The sequence below is a fragment of the Puntigrus tetrazona genome, chromosome 8 (genome assembly GCF_018831695.1).
Source record: "Puntigrus tetrazona isolate hp1 chromosome 8, ASM1883169v1, whole genome shotgun sequence".
In the NCBI taxonomy this organism is placed as follows: Eukaryota; Metazoa; Chordata; class Actinopteri; order Cypriniformes; family Cyprinidae; genus Puntigrus; species Puntigrus tetrazona.
The window spans coordinates 23895749-23913528 of NC_056706.1; the positions used below are offsets into that span (position 1 = coordinate 23895749).

The 17780-nt window shown below is 35.9% G+C and overlaps 2 protein-coding genes across 5 annotated transcripts in view; one reads left to right on the forward strand and one right to left on the reverse strand.

Annotated features, from left to right (window-relative positions):
- LOC122350978 (probable G-protein coupled receptor 153) overlaps nt 1-4327 on the forward strand; it is a 28840-nt gene extending 24513 nt beyond the window's left edge. For 2 of the 4 annotated variants that reach the window (XM_043247776.1, XM_043247777.1), the window contains 2 exons: nt 1990-2009; nt 2247-4327. In XM_043247776.1, the coding sequence (XP_043103711.1) occupies nt 1990-2009; nt 2247-3011 (785 nt within the window). In that variant the 3' untranslated portion in view covers nt 3012-4327. Of the gene's footprint in view, nt 1-70; nt 256-1989; nt 2010-2246 lie in introns of all 4 variants that reach the window. The other 2 variants (XM_043247778.1, XM_043247775.1) reach the window with 2 other exon arrangements.
- A 4455-nt stretch (nt 4328-8782) lies between these two features.
- her3 (hairy-related 3) lies at nt 8783-9804 on the reverse strand. The gene is made up of 4 exons (XM_043246227.1): nt 9751-9804; nt 9554-9649; nt 9382-9463; nt 8783-9272 (listed from the first exon to the last, which is right to left on the reverse strand). The coding sequence occupies exons 1-4, from the start codon at nt 9802-9804 to the stop codon at nt 8818-8820; spliced, it is 687 nt and encodes a 228-aa protein (XP_043102162.1). The 3' UTR covers nt 8783-8817.
- Between the last annotated feature and the right edge of the window lie 7976 nt (nt 9805-17780).

The window sequence follows — 17780 nt, forward strand, 5'->3', positions numbered from 1 at the left end:
TGTCTGTCTGTGTATTTGGAGCACACTGATTTTTAATCCTGATACATATATATGCTTTCTGCATTTGCAGAAAACAGCCAGGATGGAGGCATTCATCCGGACTTAATATTTGACAGACCGTTTGACTATAGCTCTGCTGGTGATATCATGACGGTAGATCGTATTGCCAAGTACGAATTCTCAACCTTAGAAAGGGGGGGCCCCCAGGGTTATCCATTGAGGGAGCTTCAGGAAGATAAAATGCACTATTTGCAGGTATATTTCCATTGATTTTGTTTTCAGATTGACCTTTTCTTTTTTTCTAACTAAAATGTGCATGCTGCAATGACCCTCCGCAAAAACAATTAAAATCACTATATTATTGTCAACCCTTTAACTGGAATCATTTTACATTACTGTTGTGTGACCTACTACATACTGAAATTGGCGACTTTAGTTTTGTGTGGGGTTTTTTTGAGAAAATATGATCTAACAAGCACTTTTTCTTTACCCCAGTGGTATCTTGGTATTTTTTATGCAGTTTTTTTTCTACTGTTGCAGGGCTCATGTGTCACGAGTGGCACTGATGCCTTTTCAGTGTGAATTTAAGTTCATATAAAACACTCAATTAGTAGAGTCTCAATTAAAACACTTAGTCAACGCATGTCTGACTTACATGTAAAAATCACCTTGGGAATGATAGTATGGCATTAATTTTGTTAGTTTTTTATTAGTTGTAGAGGCACAGCTGATGTGTGATCTATGTAAGAGTTTATACTTTCATGGCACAATCTAAATTTAGATTGATCTTTTGAATGTAAAAAGAATTTTATAAAAAATAAAAAAAAAATCCGATCAATAATTTGAAATAGTACTAGAAAGGCTTACAAGGTGAATAAGAATTCATGTGACAGGCTGCCAGTAGGCCTTAGAGCTGTGCAATGCTTCACTTCAAACTTTTAACCTTTTTACATTAAAATGATTACTTCACGTACTGCCCATAAGCACTCACATGTAACCTCCACATGTAACTTTCATCGACCTTTTACATACCATCCATTTTTCGCTGTGTGTAAATAATTAACCAGCTACTAAAAATAAGCCTGTCTGGAATGAAATTTTGGACTGGAGGTTAAATGTGGAGAAAATGCCATAAATGTGTACGCCAAACACTTCCCAAAGCTCTGTTAGGCAATCTGCAGTGCTTGACTGCTTTCCATTGCTGATTTTATTGCTATATACATTTCACGAAACAACTTTTGAAGTTCTCTTCAAAGTTTATTGAACTACCATTAACATTGTGTGTGTTAGATTTGTTTCAAAGACCTTCGGCAAGAAAACAAAAACACTGATGTGTATTGATAAAGAACTCAAAGCTGATGTGTCTCACTTTTTAAAGTACTAATTCTGCAGGAACAACGTTCTTTTTCAATTTCACCAGTGTTTTGCATCACCATCATCGAGTATTGAAATGCCATAATAATTGGGAAGTACAAGCTGATGTTGTTTTTGCTGTCAAGCAATTCAGAACATTAAATGCTGCCAGACAATAATATCTAAAACTGTCTAACAAATGCAAAGTAAGTCCATCTTTATCTTTATATGCAAAAAAAATTTAATGGGCAGTATATTTAAAGCAAAATGACATGGCTTTCTAAAATAGGCTTATCATTTAATTTATGTGAGTAACAAGTCTTAAATAAAGCCAAATCGTTTATGCCAAAAAGTGTTTAGGCCTGTAGCATAATATAATATATAATTCAGCCTGTGTAAGGTTATAAAAAGTGAATTCTATTGGTTTAATGATGCTTTGCTTCCCTCTACTGACCAGAGTATAGTACACCTATTAATCAGTCCTCATAATGCATTTAAGGCTTCTTTGTAAAGGCTGTTTCATTCCTGCATTAACCAGTACAGCTGCTTTCATGCTAGGCTTGTGCTGTATGCTTTGGATAGTGTACTTAAAGTTCTTTAAATACTAAAAACTAATTTTATGTCTTTCCTGTGTAGTTCTCAGAACAATGTGGAATGTGAGTATCTGTTTATAGAAAGTGATTTTCAACTAAGCAAAATAACATGAACCTACTAAAAAGCAGATATGTGAATATTTAGTATTTTAAAGTGAAAACAGGTCTGTGTTGACGTTATAGTTCACAATTCCATTGATTCTGGCATTATAAGAGATGCAAAAGCTTTGAGGTTCTTAGTTTGAGCCGGCATTTGGCTTTTAAAAATGTCCTGGTTCACGCGTCTGTGTGTTACTCCAGGTGCCCCCTACAAGAAGATACTCCCACGACGAAACCGACATGTGGACCACCGGTCAGATCCCGTCTTATCTGCATCGCTGGGGATCCACAGAGGACATCATTGGCATCCCGCAATACAGCTCGCCACGCCACGAGAGACGTCGGAGCAGCCCGGCATCCTACCACGAGGAGAGCCACCCACACCGCAAACGGAGGCGATCCGAGGACATGCATTCGCTCAAGCAGATTCCACGAGTCGAGCGTTATGAGGAAGATTTCAAGTGCTTTAGCCGCGATGAAGTGATTAACTTTATTGACGAGACACCACTGGCTAGTCCAATGAGGAGCCCACGACGAGCCTCCACCATCTCTCTGGTTCCAGAGACCTTCGAACAGCACGTTGTTTTGTTGCCCCATTTCCCACTCACACACTTTGAGCGCGAGCCTCAAGCATTGAGACGCTGTTCTGAGCACGGCAGAGGACCCACACCATGCGAGTTCCCTCAGGATCTGCAGAGAAAGGCAAGGGACGGTAGTGTTGGGGAAAGCTCGAGCCTCAAGGCATGCCCTGAGCACAAGCGTTCATCAGAGATTGTTCTGTTAGGAGCAGGTGCACGGACAGCGGAGCAGTCTTCTTCAAGTATTAGGACAGGACAGGTAGATGCATCTGCTTGGGTGGACCAGAAGCACCTGCCTAAAGGGGAAAGCAAAGGAAGCACAAATAGTTTTATAAGCTCACAATCTGCATCGTCAGGCTATATGACATCCTTAGGATCCACAAACTAAATAACAGTTTTATGAGCATTTTCAAGTAGTATGCTTATTAGTGTTAAAGCTTTGACTAAGTGGAATGTTTTTGTTAACAAGGAACTGAGATTTTTGAAGTGTAATGGAAATGGCATAAAGACATCATTGTTTTTTTATTATTATTATTTTATTTATTTATTTTTTTATGGGTTGCTGATACCAGGCTTGATTTACGGGGTCAGTGGGCCTCCAAGGCAAATAAGTGTCCTGATCTCAACACTTTGAAATGAGCACTAGGCCTTTTGCTCATACACATGAGCTTTTAACTAATGCCCAGTTTTCAGCTTTTATATTTCAGTGAGAATTTAGGATTCTGGTCAAAATACTGCCACAATTACTTTGTGTAGATATATATATGTGTCTACACAATTTATTTTTCTATAGTAGAGCTGGGAGTTCAAAAATACTTAAACTTCTAACATACTTTTATGTTTAAATATGTCTTTTATGTTTAATATTAGCCAAACAAATTATATTTTTTGTTTTTGGCCAAATTGCCCTTGCCTCATAGTATAGAGGAAGATGTAGCAATATATGGGGCTGAGGGGATAGAAATTTGACAGAACAGTTTGTTTTGCAGATTTCTCATTTATTTTAAACCCTTTGTTTAATAAAATCACAAAGTTCAATTTGGCTGTTGAAAAGATTAGCAGTAAAATTGAAGTAAGTTATATAGTGTTTCTTTACAACATTTTAGCTCACAGAGCTTTTAACTCTTTAAATGTATTTTTGTTGTTTCTGGTGCTGTGGCATGTTTTTAATATTTTTTTAAGTAAACTGAAAAGTTATTTCGTTATATCGTTTGAATTCATATTTTTAAAGCACAGGGTTCTCTTTGTAGATCCAGACATGTCTAAAATGGCTAAAATGTTTCTTTTCACAGATATGTTTTAAACGAGTTTGTGTTAAGTGCTTTGTGATGATTGAAAATGTATATCTGATGCATTGTTATACTCATGATTACAGTCTTATTTGTCTGGTAGCCCGTAACAAAATATGATATGAAAAGTAACATTATTTAAAAACACCCATAGCCTGCAGTCGACATGCACTTTTAACAAAATAAGTGACATAATCTTTTGTCATGTGGAGAATAGGACCTTTTGAAAGCTGGTGCAATTTAATTTGTTACAGTAGACATAACCACTGAATGGGAATTGGATATTTGCTGTATTATTTTATGTTGTATATGACCAGATTTTATACACGTATCCCGAGACATCAGCTTTTTAAATGATTTGTTCTTGTTCATTTATACATGTGTATATATATAAAAAAATCTGTGCTTGCTGCCAGACTGCACTTTTGTACATTTCATACAGCCAGATATTGGTGTTGAAATATCAAATGGTGCTTGATAACTATAGGCAGCTTCACATAGGATTCACTTGGTCATATTTCATGTGAAAACCTGCAGATTGCCCCTCAGTATAATACACAGTAAGGGCATCGACAAAAGTCTTCCTCCTCCTATACTCTATATGGTTGTACAAGGTTTTCACCCCTTAAATTGTTTCTTATTGGCTTTTGAAGACAGTCACTGACACTGACGCTGTAGTTGAGATGGCTTTAAAATGAATGCGTGAAAAGATTGGTAATTGAATATATTACATTAAAGGAATAGTTCACCCAAAAATGAAAAGTCTGTCATCATTTACTTACCCTTAAGTAGTTCCAAACCTGTGTGAATTTCTTTGTTCTACCAAACACAAAATAAGATAGGGTTCTTTTGGTTCACCATTGATTTCCATAGTAGAAAAAAAATGGATGAACTATTCCTTTAACTAAGATGAACTTATGTCATATTTAACATTTATCACTTTTATACACAAACTTAGCCTACATAGCCTACTTGAGCCTACATTCATGATGAGAATGATCACTATTGCAGTAGCACAGTGGGTATAGTGGATCATTTCATTATAAATGCATCCAAACCTATTCAGTTTAAAACAAGCTTATATTATGTTAAACTGTAATTTATTGAAGCTTTAAAATTACTTCTGAGGTTACAAGGACTGTGTTGTGTCAATGCACCTATGAAAATGCACTGAGTGTGTTAAAATCTATTAAGTGAACAGATTTAAACATTTGTATCTCTGCTTATAAGGTGTTTTCGATTACTAATGTTTTGTTGTTCAGATCATCTATCTTTCAATTCAGTGCAGTTAACGGTATGAATCTGTAGAGTAGAATAACCTTTGCAAAAAATTAAGCAATAAATATATTACAGACAAGTACACATACATTCACACACAAATAAATGATATAATAAACCCACACAGAAGAAATATTAAGAAATATTAGGTTCCGATTCTGTCCGCCACGGTAAGAGGACATGTATTGTTCCGGTTCTGTCCCTCATGGAAAGAGGACATTGTGCTGGACACTTTTTTCCTTTTCTCCAAAGATTTTGTCAAAATGACTCACTCACTGGAAATCAGCTAGAAATTCAAACTATTTGCGTGAAGTAATTGTCTCCAGTGGTCTTATTTGTTGTACTGTGTGAAGAAATGCATCTGTGTCTACCAGTCTCTATAGACATACTGTTCTCATTTACACAGTTCTTCATCAGCAGATTATTATTATTTATTACTGGAGATTATTTGATCTTTAAAATTACTTCTGAGGTTCATTAGGTGCCAATTTATAATTAACAATGTTTTTGTGCTATAATAAGCCCTGCCTTGTCTGTCAAATCTTCAATTGCTTAACCAAATTGTCCATAGGCTTGTCCAAATACAGTGGACATCAAAAATTTCGTGTTGGGTATAAAAACACTTTTCACCTTCAAATAGCATGTTTATGTTTTCTTATATACAGTCATGGCTGGTTCACACTTTTTACTGCAGTAAATTTTTTTTATGGTAGTTTTATATTTTATAGTATTTATTACAACATACACATAGTATAATATATTATATTTTAAACTAATCAATGATTAAAAAACTATTTAATTCCACCGGTCACAATAGAGAAATGTAATTTCGTAAACTCTGAAAACTTACTGACTGATGTTTTAGCAAAGTTCCTGCAAATATGGGAAAAAAGGGTCTCAATGAAATATTTGGTGTTGGAATGGTGCAAAATTGTCACGTGATCAGAGCAGCTTATTTCCTGTTTGCACATTAAGAAGATAATAACTGCATCAAAGTTCCAAAACAAAAGGCTAGTAAAGTAAGTTAATATGACAAAGATTTTTGATACACATTATATTTAAGGTGGCTAGTATTAATATATGAATTCACATATATTCAGTTTTGTTGAGTGTGGTCATAGAATGAGTAAACATGTTGATGGTGACAATAGTGACTGGTAGGATAACAGTGTATTTAGGAACACAATTTAAATTCAATTGCAATTGTTAATGAGAATTACACTAAAATGTTGCAAATGACAAAATCTTCCATTGCAATTTTAATAAAAATGTAAAAAGTTTAAATGTTAGAAATAGGTTACAATACTGATGCTTTAATACTGGTAACACTGATTTATAAATTTGATGACATATGTTACAAAAAAAATTACAATTTTAAAATGTGTTTATAAGTTGTATTTTTATATTTTATCTTAGTATTTCTGTCAGTGTTGTTATAAGGATATTTTATGCATAATAGTAAGGTCTCCAGGTTACGTATGGAACCCTGGTTCTTCGAGGAATGAGATGCTGTGTCGTATGACACTATGGAAATGCTTTCAGCATGACCATGCTCTGAATATGCTGTGTAAACTGTCCAATAGGATGGGTGAGACATCAGAGACCAGGAAGCTTAAAAGCATGTGTGGTGAAACCTGCGCCAGCCTCAGGAAAAATAGCAAGCACTGAGAGCGTCTAAATCTTTTGAGAAATCAGTATTACATCTGTAACTTGGAGACATTCCTCTTCAGGAACTTGAGCTGTGTCGTTCAACACTATGGGAACGAGAAGCCCACGCAACAATACTTTCAAGTCATTGCCCAGTGTGGATGCTGCACAGCCAGGATGAGAGCATGGAAGAGTCTGGAGTGCCAGGTCTAGGCCATTACCGAACAAAGGTTGGGGAGGTGCACCATCCCGCATTGTTGCAAATGTCACGGGAACACCGGCAAAGACGGCCTTAAAGGCCTTAAAGGCCCCTGCACTCAACGCCTAGTAAACCCTGACTCCCTAGAGGACATATAGGACATATATTAAACAATTAAGCTTTGCCTAGTCTGCAGAGAAAGCATATCACCAAGGGATGTTTACCCACTTTCTTCCATTGAACGGTGAGTGGTAAGCCAACAATGATTCCACATACACCTCAATGTGAAGTGGGATACTCCTGCAGAAAATCTAGGCTGTTAGTACTCCAGAAGTTTACCGACTGAGCAGTTAGCTGGGTCATGCTGGGGAACTCTGCAACATGAAGTGTAAAATTTCCACTTCGGGGAGTACTCCTCTGGCTCCCAAAAGGGAGGAGGACTGAATGCCTCAGCGCTCCTTGGAGAAAATGTGCCGCTAGGGGGTGTTTACCCACTGAATGACCACCAAGGGGGACATGGTAGGCCGTAATGGACTCCACTTCAGCTTAAAGTGTGGAATGGGTTAACCCTGGGGAGAATGTGGCCTGCAAAAACTCCAAAACTGTACCAACTGGGCAGTTACAAAAGACATTTTAATTATCAGTGTATGAACTGAATACATTTGATTAAAAAAGATAAAATAACAATGAAAACCAAATATATTGTGAATTAAAATGTTTGCTCCTACAGGATGCATATCTTGTCTTGACGTCAAAAGTCGTCAGCAGAATGAACTTGAATTTTTGTCTAACCACGTACTGTGGATTGTGGATGAACTCAAGTTCATTGATGTACAGTTGGTATGGGTTGGTATGTTAAGACGATAAGAAATGCTTCTAGTTCATTTGCCACTGTGTCAGTTTTTTTATACTGTCTGTTTATATGAAATGGTAAGTTTTCTGTAAGTGCAAACGTTGCTACGCAACATCTCAAAGCTTCACTAGATCCCTGTTCGTCCAACCCTATATCTCATGAAAGTGCTTCTAAATAGTAAGCCAAATAAAAACAAAAACTCGTGTTATAGATACGCCAAAATTTACTTTGGCGTGTATATACTACGCAATGGGTGTATATGCAGCTTGCGCGAAAACACCGTATTATATGCACGACAGACACGTGCGTACCATATTTTTGTATATCAGTACCCCGATTTATTAATTTTATTTTGCGATCTGTGTATATGCATTTTCTGTGTTTACACCTCCCACCACTCACCATCAAGGCTTCATACTTCAAACGCATACGATAAAATTATTTGTCTGTAGCACAAATAAATATTTTCAGAGAATATAATAATAATAATAATAATAATAATAATAATAATAATAATAATAATAATAATAATATTTTTTTAACTGAAAACCTTAAGCTTTGCTTAACAAAATGCATATTTTTGTTTTAAAATACATTTCATAAATTGTTAGATGCTAAATCAACAATATAAATTTAAGGTAAACCTGTCTCAAAAAGAGCTAGATTACTTTTCATTAAAAACATATTACATTACCATGCAGTGCATTCCATTACAAAATAAGACATTCATTCGATCTCCCCAGCACACATTTGTCAGTTTACATAATAAGCAAATTCAATTCAATGTTGAGGTCTTTTATTATTAAAATAAACATTTGTCATCATTTATGAAAAATAGTATCTACATATACAGTGCACGAGAAGCAAAATTAGAGCTACTTTATAAAGTCTAAGTGTTAAAACAAGTGACATTTGAAATTCCCTAGATTTACCAGGGCCGCCAATAATTCTGTTTCAAGGCTTCAGAAAAAATGCAGCGCTTCGTATTTTTAAGACTGAATCGTGTGCTTTTTAGCTTTTTGGATGCATGGGTTCCAGCCTGTGCGTTAAATGATATTTTGTCCGTATCACAAATTTCAGTCCTCTTCGGCATAGAGCAGTAGTGTCTGTCTGAAGTTTGCTCTAAGTTGGCATGAGGAGCGTCTGTTTTAAGGGAACTTTTGTGTGATCGACGAAGTGTAAGAGTTGAAGCAGGGATCCGAGCAGGGTCGCTCTCCGCGGTGCTGAACTCAGGAACGAGGTTAGAACCGCTCCTAAGATGTGTCAGCATGATGGAGCGGGAATCTCTGTCTGCGTCTGAAGCGAGAAGATAATAGCTGGCAGTGGCGAGACAACTTCTGTAGCCAGCGTGATACTCAGCAGAGTCACAAACTTTGTGCATTCCTGCATTTAGAGAAATCAATATGTATTTGTTAGTCACAAATGTAAGTTACATTTATAATAATAAATATTGATTATCTTAATTAGCTTTAAATGCGAATGGAACACAAACCTTTTTTGGTGTTTTGCAGATGCATGAGATGTTTAACCGTCAGCTCCAAAATGTCAGCCTTTTCCAATTTTCGCTTGCGGATCTGAATGATATAAAATCGATCAGTTGGTTTTTGAGACATATATTTGATGTTAATATTTGAATAGATTTTGAATCCAATTAATTTTCTTACATTGTTCGAACAGTCACTTTCCAGGAGACTTTTCAACTGATTCAAACATTTATTGATACGTGCTCTTCTTTTCTTCTCCATCAGTGGTTTGGACACCTGAAAGACAAAACCGTTATTTAAAATACAGGCAATGCACGTTGATAAAGAATTATAAAAAATCTTAAACAAAAAATAATTTAACTTATAACTCTAATCACCTTTTTAACGCTCTGAGTTTTCGTCGTTACCACTCTCTCTGGTTCTGTAGCCATTGCCCTCGAATGCTCGTTGCTCTTAGATACCCAGATGATTTATCCAGCTTCCTTGTGTCAGAGTGAAGGAATTCTCCCTAGAATCCTGCTTTATAAAGAGAGACTTACTTAACATCTCAATGCACTGCTCACATCATTGGTGCGCAAAAAGAGCATCCATTTAGTTTCTGCTGGACACCCAATCACCATGAAGTTGCTTTCCAGTCTGTGCTTTTGTTCTCAAAAACGAGCTTAAGATTGACTTTGGTGCCACCTTCTTTTATAAACCATAAGCCTTTTAATTCACACAATCAGATGGAAAAAGTACACAATAAAATAACAATAATAATGGGTAATTGTTTTTTTCCCATATCACTTACATGTCAAATTTACTTTATTTGAAAAAGAAAACTTGGCCCTTTGGTCTAACCTTTGTAATCATATGATGTAATATTTTATCTTACTATCTTATATTTCATTTGCATTAGTTTAGATAGAAATGAACGAACAATATCGTCGTGTGGGGTGAAAATGTAGCCTATAGAGAGTTCCATAGAAACACCGTAAAATGGAAAATGTTACAAATAACCAGTTGAGATGTAGAGGAATTAGCTCTGACTATTCATCCCTTTCTCATCAGGTTTCACGCCATGTTGAGACAGGCAGCACCGTGGAAATCTTTTCCATGTCTTCACAACGTGGCAATTTTATGCCAATAAGTAAGGGAAATCACCTTTGCTGAATTAAAACGTCAGGATTTTACAAACCAAGTCTACATTTTCTAAAAAAATGTAGGATTCTTTAGTTTGTAGAATACAGACGGTCATGCTACAAGTAAAGCTCTAAGTTTAAAGCTTGATAACATACATGTTCTCAAAGAGAAGCAGAATTCTCACAGATGTTCCCTTCAAAGAGCGAAGCGAGGAGAATCAGAGGAACGCCTCCTGTCCGAGGGTCCTATCCGCCTGATTTTCCACACTTCTCCATCAATAGAGCCTGTCCTTGGGAATGTCATGCGGGGTTTGAAAAAGATTTTTAAGTAAAGGTGGTTACCACCAAGGAAAAACTGCAGCTTTGCGTAACAGAATATTACCGTGAACAGAATTTCACAAACTTTATTTCGGGATACTTTAAGTCTTAATACTTTATTTTGTTCATCAAAATTATATGCACATACATTGCTTGAGTAGCTTTGATTACATTTTAAAATTAAGTTCGATTAAACTTATTATATTCTGTTGCACATGCGCAGTAAAAGGCTCAGGGAACGACTTCAAAAGCGTGACACGCGACAGGATGAATGAATGTCTATTGATAGCTTTAAGTCTTTTTTCGCTTGAGACGGCCTCACTATACAATAGCTTTATTTATACAGAGGGAACAAACGCCTTGACACCGGGATAGACTCGCATTACCATTTCAGCGGCTCCGGTCAAGAGCCTTTAGAAAGCAATGAAAAACACTGCAGTTATATATGTGTATACCGAAGCGATTGATCTTTTACGTCTATTGTATTTGTCTTCTAAAATAGGTTCTCTTTCAAGGAGTCAGTTATTTTCCTCCAAACAATAACATTGCACCAAAATATTACTAAAGAAAAAATAAGTGTACAGTGTGCGTACACGTTTTTACTATTTTAAGTGACCTGGTCTGTTTATTACAATTTCTGGTAGGCTGTCCGTCCAAAGAGTCTGTACCACAATGATATCGCTTGTGACACCATTTATGTAGGCTATATAAAGTGCTATTAATGTCATAATTTGAATGAACAGCTCCGTATTTTAAATTCTTCTTAACAAGTTGTTAAGACATACCAGGTGCCATATGCATGCTTGTTATGGCATTTAAAATTCAAACATTTGTAATGGCCAAAACATTGGTTCAAAACGCCGCATTTGTTTCTCTTTTCACAGCGTAAAATAGCACAAATCAGTATGAAATCGGAGCAAATCAGTTCTCTTTGTGAAGCTGATTTACACGTCAGTCTCACGCACAGAATCGCTACCGTTGTATTAGCAGTTATTTTTCAACAGTAAATCAAATTACTTGTCAATAAATTGATCAAAAGTCTATAGATTTAAATGTAATTAAAAATACGGAAAACACACAAAGTTTAGATTTTATTCTCATGTTTAATTAAGAGGTTTCACCGTTTCCTCCACCTTGTCAGAAACAAGACGGGAACAATTTGTGCTCGAAATTGGCATAATAACAGACTGCGATAAAGGTTAAGCGCATGTTTATCAAAAGCTTGCCAGTGCTTTCACTTTTCTCCATCTGTAACTGATTAACCCTAACTGCCCTTTATCATGCGCGCCTAGTTAGAAGATCCTGTAGTCACTGAAGTATTCTATGGCTTGTTAACAACAATTAGTGAAGTAATTATACAATTACTGCAATAAACGTTCCTTTTCTAAAGAACTACCATTCATTGTTAACATGTAAATACAAAAAGCATGGCGGTAAAAGAGACACACTTGATGTTCGTAAGCTCAAAAATAACAGGGTTACCAACAATATAACAAGTCAAACAAAACTTTCATCACAATTCAAAAAGGTCTTTCGCATGTTTAGTCAGTATAACATCAATAAAGCCGTTGCATTATGTTTCTGATGTTGTTTTTGTATAGAAAGTACAAAAGTGTTAGTGTTTCCTTTTACTGTCACAATTTTAGATTGGAAAAATATTGGAATGCTTTCAATATGTGAGCAAAGTAAATTCTCCAAGCGTCTATTTTATTTTAAACAACTGTATTTTTTTCTTTTGGTCTGATCAAACATTGTACATCATGAATTTTTATAGACTGGATCGCGGGACTTTGAAAAGTCTTTACTTTGAATTAGAAGTACACGGTCTTGTGTTTGGCTGTGTGCACTAAGGTGCACTGGCTAAGGAAAGAAAAACAGAAGGGCACATTTACATTGCTATGGGTATTCTTAGGGGCTGAAATAAATTAGTGGATAGTAACTTAAACCCGGCGAAGGATGGAAGCTGTGTGAAGGCATTCAGTCAGAAAGGAAAGACAAAAGGCCACTCACATTGTTAAGCACCACGTCTTGTCTATTGGGACTCTTTGAGTTGCAAAGTATCTGCCATTTAGCCTCCAAGAAAAGCAACAAATCTATATAAGAACGAAGACTTGTAAAATTTATCAGCGAATATTGACTTTGTCGTGATAAATTAGGCCTGTTGATTGAAGTTGGTATTGTGTATTCCATATTCTTTCAAGATACGTGGCTATTCTAATTTTCAAGCAAAATAACTATTATACTTCTATACATATGAGTAGTTGATGTATCAGTGTGTACTATAGTGTATCCTAAAAAATGGTATTAGTAACTCGATTAAATGAAGATACATTTTTCTCACCGTATTTGTATTTTTCCCCACCTTGCTGTTAAACCACAGGACACAGTCTCATTTTATTTGTCAGCTACCCATATATATGATATGGTAAAATTGTATTTATATCTGCCGCAAATAATTATTATATATTTAAAATAAACCACATGTATTTTCTTTCGTTCTTTGTTCGGTTTATGCTTTTAAAAAATTCATATATGCGCTTGAGCCCATCTTAACCTACCTATAATAAGAATAAGAATATAAATACGAATTCCGTCAGGGAGCGAGTTAAGGTTAGGTTACAATATTTCATAACAGCTCTACATAAATAATTAAATATTTAGTACACAAAAATGATCTCATTCTTTGTGTTAACACCTTAAAAACGGCCAAATCAAGTTTAGGTTCTAATTTTTTTTTTTTGTTTTGGATGTCTTTTGATTGTTTTTATGAGAGATGGTTTAGACGTGTATTATTAACTCGTTAAAAACAATAGGCATCTTTTGTTTTCACTAATATAGTTAAACAAACATGTTTAAACATGAATTATATTTTTTTTTGTCTTAAGTTCCCTTTCTATAAATAAACGTAACTTCTGACTAGCGGACACTGAACAACAAGACAACACAAAAAGCCACACAGATGAGTCGCGTGGGTGGCAAGGAATTTCCCTCCCTGGAAAATTAGTATGAAATCTGTAATTTGTTGGTGTCAGCGTTCGGTGTGCTTGCAGCACCATATGCTGTCCTGCGACTTGCTATTGAAACTATTCGTTCTTGGTTTCACGGTTCATCCTCCGGTTCCGCACAGCAGAGGTCTCAATGAGCGAACAAAGTGACAATTTACCTCAGTAATAAGCATATCGTCATGGTGACTGGTATCCCACTGCGGTCATTCTCGATTTTCACTAAACTACCTTTGCAAACCGCAAACACAAATTTATTTATTCTTAGCAGATTCTAACATGTAGACGCTATAAGACTTTTTTGTGCTCCCCAAAACATTTTAGTTAAAAGTTTTTAAAATAACATTTTTATTTAAAAACTTTTGTTTTATTTGTTCACTATAAAGAAAACGGAAAGGTTGATGTTAAAAGCTTCTTCGTGAAACTATAGATGCTAATCAAGAAGCTTTGTTTTTAAGAGTGTGGAAGGGCTGCATTTTACCCAAATCGTGGAATCAGTGCCTCCAAGGGTCTTTAAGAGCAACAATGGTCTTTACGAGCCCACGTCGCTTTTGAGAATTGCAGCTCAGCTCTAACTCCGCTTGTGGTGTCGTTGTCCGAGGTACTGAAATCAGGTAGGCTACATTTGAGCAAGACAAGGGGACTCATTCATAAAACTTAGATTCAGGTTTGATCGTAGAATGTGGGTAGCCTACGCTTAAATGCACGACAGCGCTCATATTCATCCAGTATCCAGTATATTGTAAGACAGCATGAAAAAATGGTTTGCATTTTTTGCAATCTATTGGACTGGGTCTAAATTTTCCTCGTCAGAGGACTCATCACATAAGTCTTCTTAATCTAGGCTTCATAAATCCAGACGCCAGAGGCACATAGTCTTGGTCGTCGGCATCGGATATTTCAGATTCTGAATCAGGACAAGAATTACCTCATCTCCTTATCTTGTTGTTTTTGTAGCATCTCTAAAACCATTTCAGCTATTAAGCTACAATTAAGCTAGGCGTAGACCAACCATACGAAAACTCTGGATGAAGAAAATCAAATGCACTTTTCAAAGTATTTTCAAATTCGCATCAAGTATGTACTTCTAATGCACATATTGGTGGAGACGAGATAAGTTGGTTAGAAGGCCATGACAGCGAGAAGGCAATGAGCTAATTTGGCCAGAATGCTGAGGATAACATACTTGTATACAATAATATTTTTATGCAACGTTAATTTTGTTGACGTATAGCTATCATTAGCTGGCTAGAATAGAAAAGAATAAAATATGTCAACAATATGTGAACCAATATTTTCTGTGGTAATAATTTATAATATAAGACTGTATGCATCAAATATACAAAAGCAGCCATGTTGATTTGTGAAAAATTACAGTTTTCTGGAGTAAATAGGGTCCTATGTGCAAACAAAATATCAAAGGTTTTTATATGGGTCATTGTCGGTAAAATGTATGTAAAAATGCAAAAATGTTTGTTTACAAAGTAAAAAAAAGAACAACAAAATAATAACAATACTAGTAATAAAAGTAATGATTGTTCGAAAAAAAAGAAACAAACAAGATATTTAATAAATACTAGGAATAATAGGCTGTGATAAAATGCATTTATTTCAAAGATTAATCAAAGAAACACTCCTTAACCGCCATAAATAAAATAACAGAAATGAAAATGTTGTGTACATTTTTATTTGAAAAGTAAGAAATGGAAAACGAAAGCTTTGTGATGGTTAAAAACAAGTTAATTGAAGAATTCCTGGAATGCAGAAAACTGAAAAAAAAAAATTATATTTTCAAGTAGAATAAAAAATAATGTTGTGCATTACTGCATTGGGCCGTGGGGCAGTAGAATCCGAAATCGAAAAGTGTAGGCTATCTCTTGTATTTTTGCAGTTTGGACGTGATGTCTAAAAAGGAGGAATTGTCTCAGATGCTCCCTTCAAACAGCAGAGCGAGGAGAATCAGAGGAACGCCTCCTCAAGGGCCCTACCCGCCCGATTTTCCGCACATCCCCGTCAATAGAATTGGTTCTTGAGAAAGCTGCTTAAGCGAGCAACATGCATTCAGTGTACATATTTTTTTTTACTTCACTTTGTACTTGCCCTTTTTTTACAACTTTGCATTTATGCGTAATAATAACGTCTAATATTGTACGTCGCATAATTTAACGTGTGCCATTATCTCGCCAGGTCTACAGAAATGTGCGTATTTTGAAAATTATGAGAGACTCGTGAATATAGACTATAGATTTCCTGCAATTATACACAAAGAGAAAGATCGTGATGTTGACTTAAGATACAGAATATTATTTATTTTCCAAATTATAGTCTAAAATTTGGAAAAACACTTTTTAAAAAATAAAATATACTGTAGGCCTACTGTTTTGCTTGTGCGTATTGATTATGCTGCTACAGGAAATCTAACAAGTAGGCTTAAACCTCAGATTAAATTGCGTGTAATGCACCGAATAATTGTTTCAAAACGCTGCAGTGCTGTCCTGCAAAGTAGCGCGAAATCGGTATGAAATTGGAGCACAGCAGTTAGGTACATGGTGGATGACTTCACTCCTTTGTGATTCGTCGATGCTGTTTATCACGCTGTTTTCACGCTTAAATTTAACATGTTGCACCACATTAGCCCTTTAATTTAGCCACCATATACTGAGGCAGATTTCTCTGCCCACATTCAGGCCCTGTACGTTAAATTGAAGACACGTACACACACATAATTATTTCCTTAAGATTTAAAAAACTAAAACCAACAACAACAAAAACTTTTGTAAACACCCTACAAATGCGACTAATAGCCTATGCTAGGTCGTATGATGCTTAGAAAAAACATAGAAATAAATACCCGTTAACTGATATGAATATAAATACAGATAATATACAACTACAAAAAATGCACGTTACAGACAGGTGTACACATATGTGATTCGTGTAAATATATGAACACTGTCTGTGCACTGAATTTGAATATTTAGCCTACTCTAGGTTTCTAGCAAGCTATTCTTTATTATATCTTTCTTTGCTCCGTTTTGGAAAAAATGATATAGGCGTAGACCTACTGAAAGTATTTAGCTTATGCAAAAGATGACGGCCCGTCTTCTGAATTCTGAATGTCACGGAACGGGTCAAGCAAGAGCATAACAAATCGGGAGAACCGCCTATACCATTCAGGGGTAAAAAAGAAAGGAAAAAAAACTAAATGAAACAAATGACTTCCCGCAATGTTCAACAAAATGCCCAACTTGATATCAACTATATTACTAGGCTACAACCCACAATTTGACATATTTCATTTGTGTCACTGTAAAATGCCACGCGCCCGTCCTGTTTGTGTACTGGGCTAATCAAACATGTTCTATAATGAATTTCTATAGACTGCAAGTTATTCAGAAGGCTTTAGATCAGGTTCACAATGCCCTGTGTTTGGTTGTGTGGCCGGAGATCTCGGTCTCAAAGGAAAAGAGAGGGACATTAACATTGCTTTAGGTTTTCTCAAGGACTGAAATGAACTAGTGGAAAGTAACTTTAAAACTCCATGAAGGATGAACTCTTTGTAAAGCCTTTCAATGAGAAACACAAGAGCTTAACAAAAGACGAGCCTCCTCATTGTGAAGCACTAAATCCTGTCTATGGATGCGCCTTGAATTGCAAAACATCTGCCATTTACTCGTCAGAACTCGCGACTCATTTGTATAAGAATAAGCGACTTGTGTACACTGCTTTCGTTTGAACGCAAAATAAGACAAGCGTGGTTTCATCGCATACATGGACAAACACGTCCGTGCTATATCTGGGTTGTTACCTGTCAACGCTTTCAAAATGCCTTATTAACGAACGTAATACGGCAGAGGATTGTTATGGTTATGCTTCTGTGTTAAAATATAGCCTAATCGTAGGTTTCCCAGAGGACTTTCTTTATAAATCCAAAATGTGGAAAATCGGCACCAGCTTTTGAAAAGG

What these genes read in the sequence shown, in the direction of transcription:
- her3 (XM_043246227.1), bottom strand. Translation starts at nt 9,804, where the DNA reads ATGGCTACAGAACCAGAGAGAGTGGTAACGACGAAAACTCAGAGCGTT. An exon ending in AAACTCAGAGCGTTAAAAAG is followed by an intron (nt 9,650 to 9,750) that starts GTGATTAGAGTT and finishes TTTGTCTTTCAG; the next exon opens with GTGTCCAAACCACTGATGGA. An exon ending in TCTGCAAAACACCAAAAAAG is followed by an intron (nt 9,273 to 9,381) that starts GTTTGTGTTCCA and finishes CTCTAAATGCAG; the next exon opens with GAATGCACAAAGTTTGTGAC.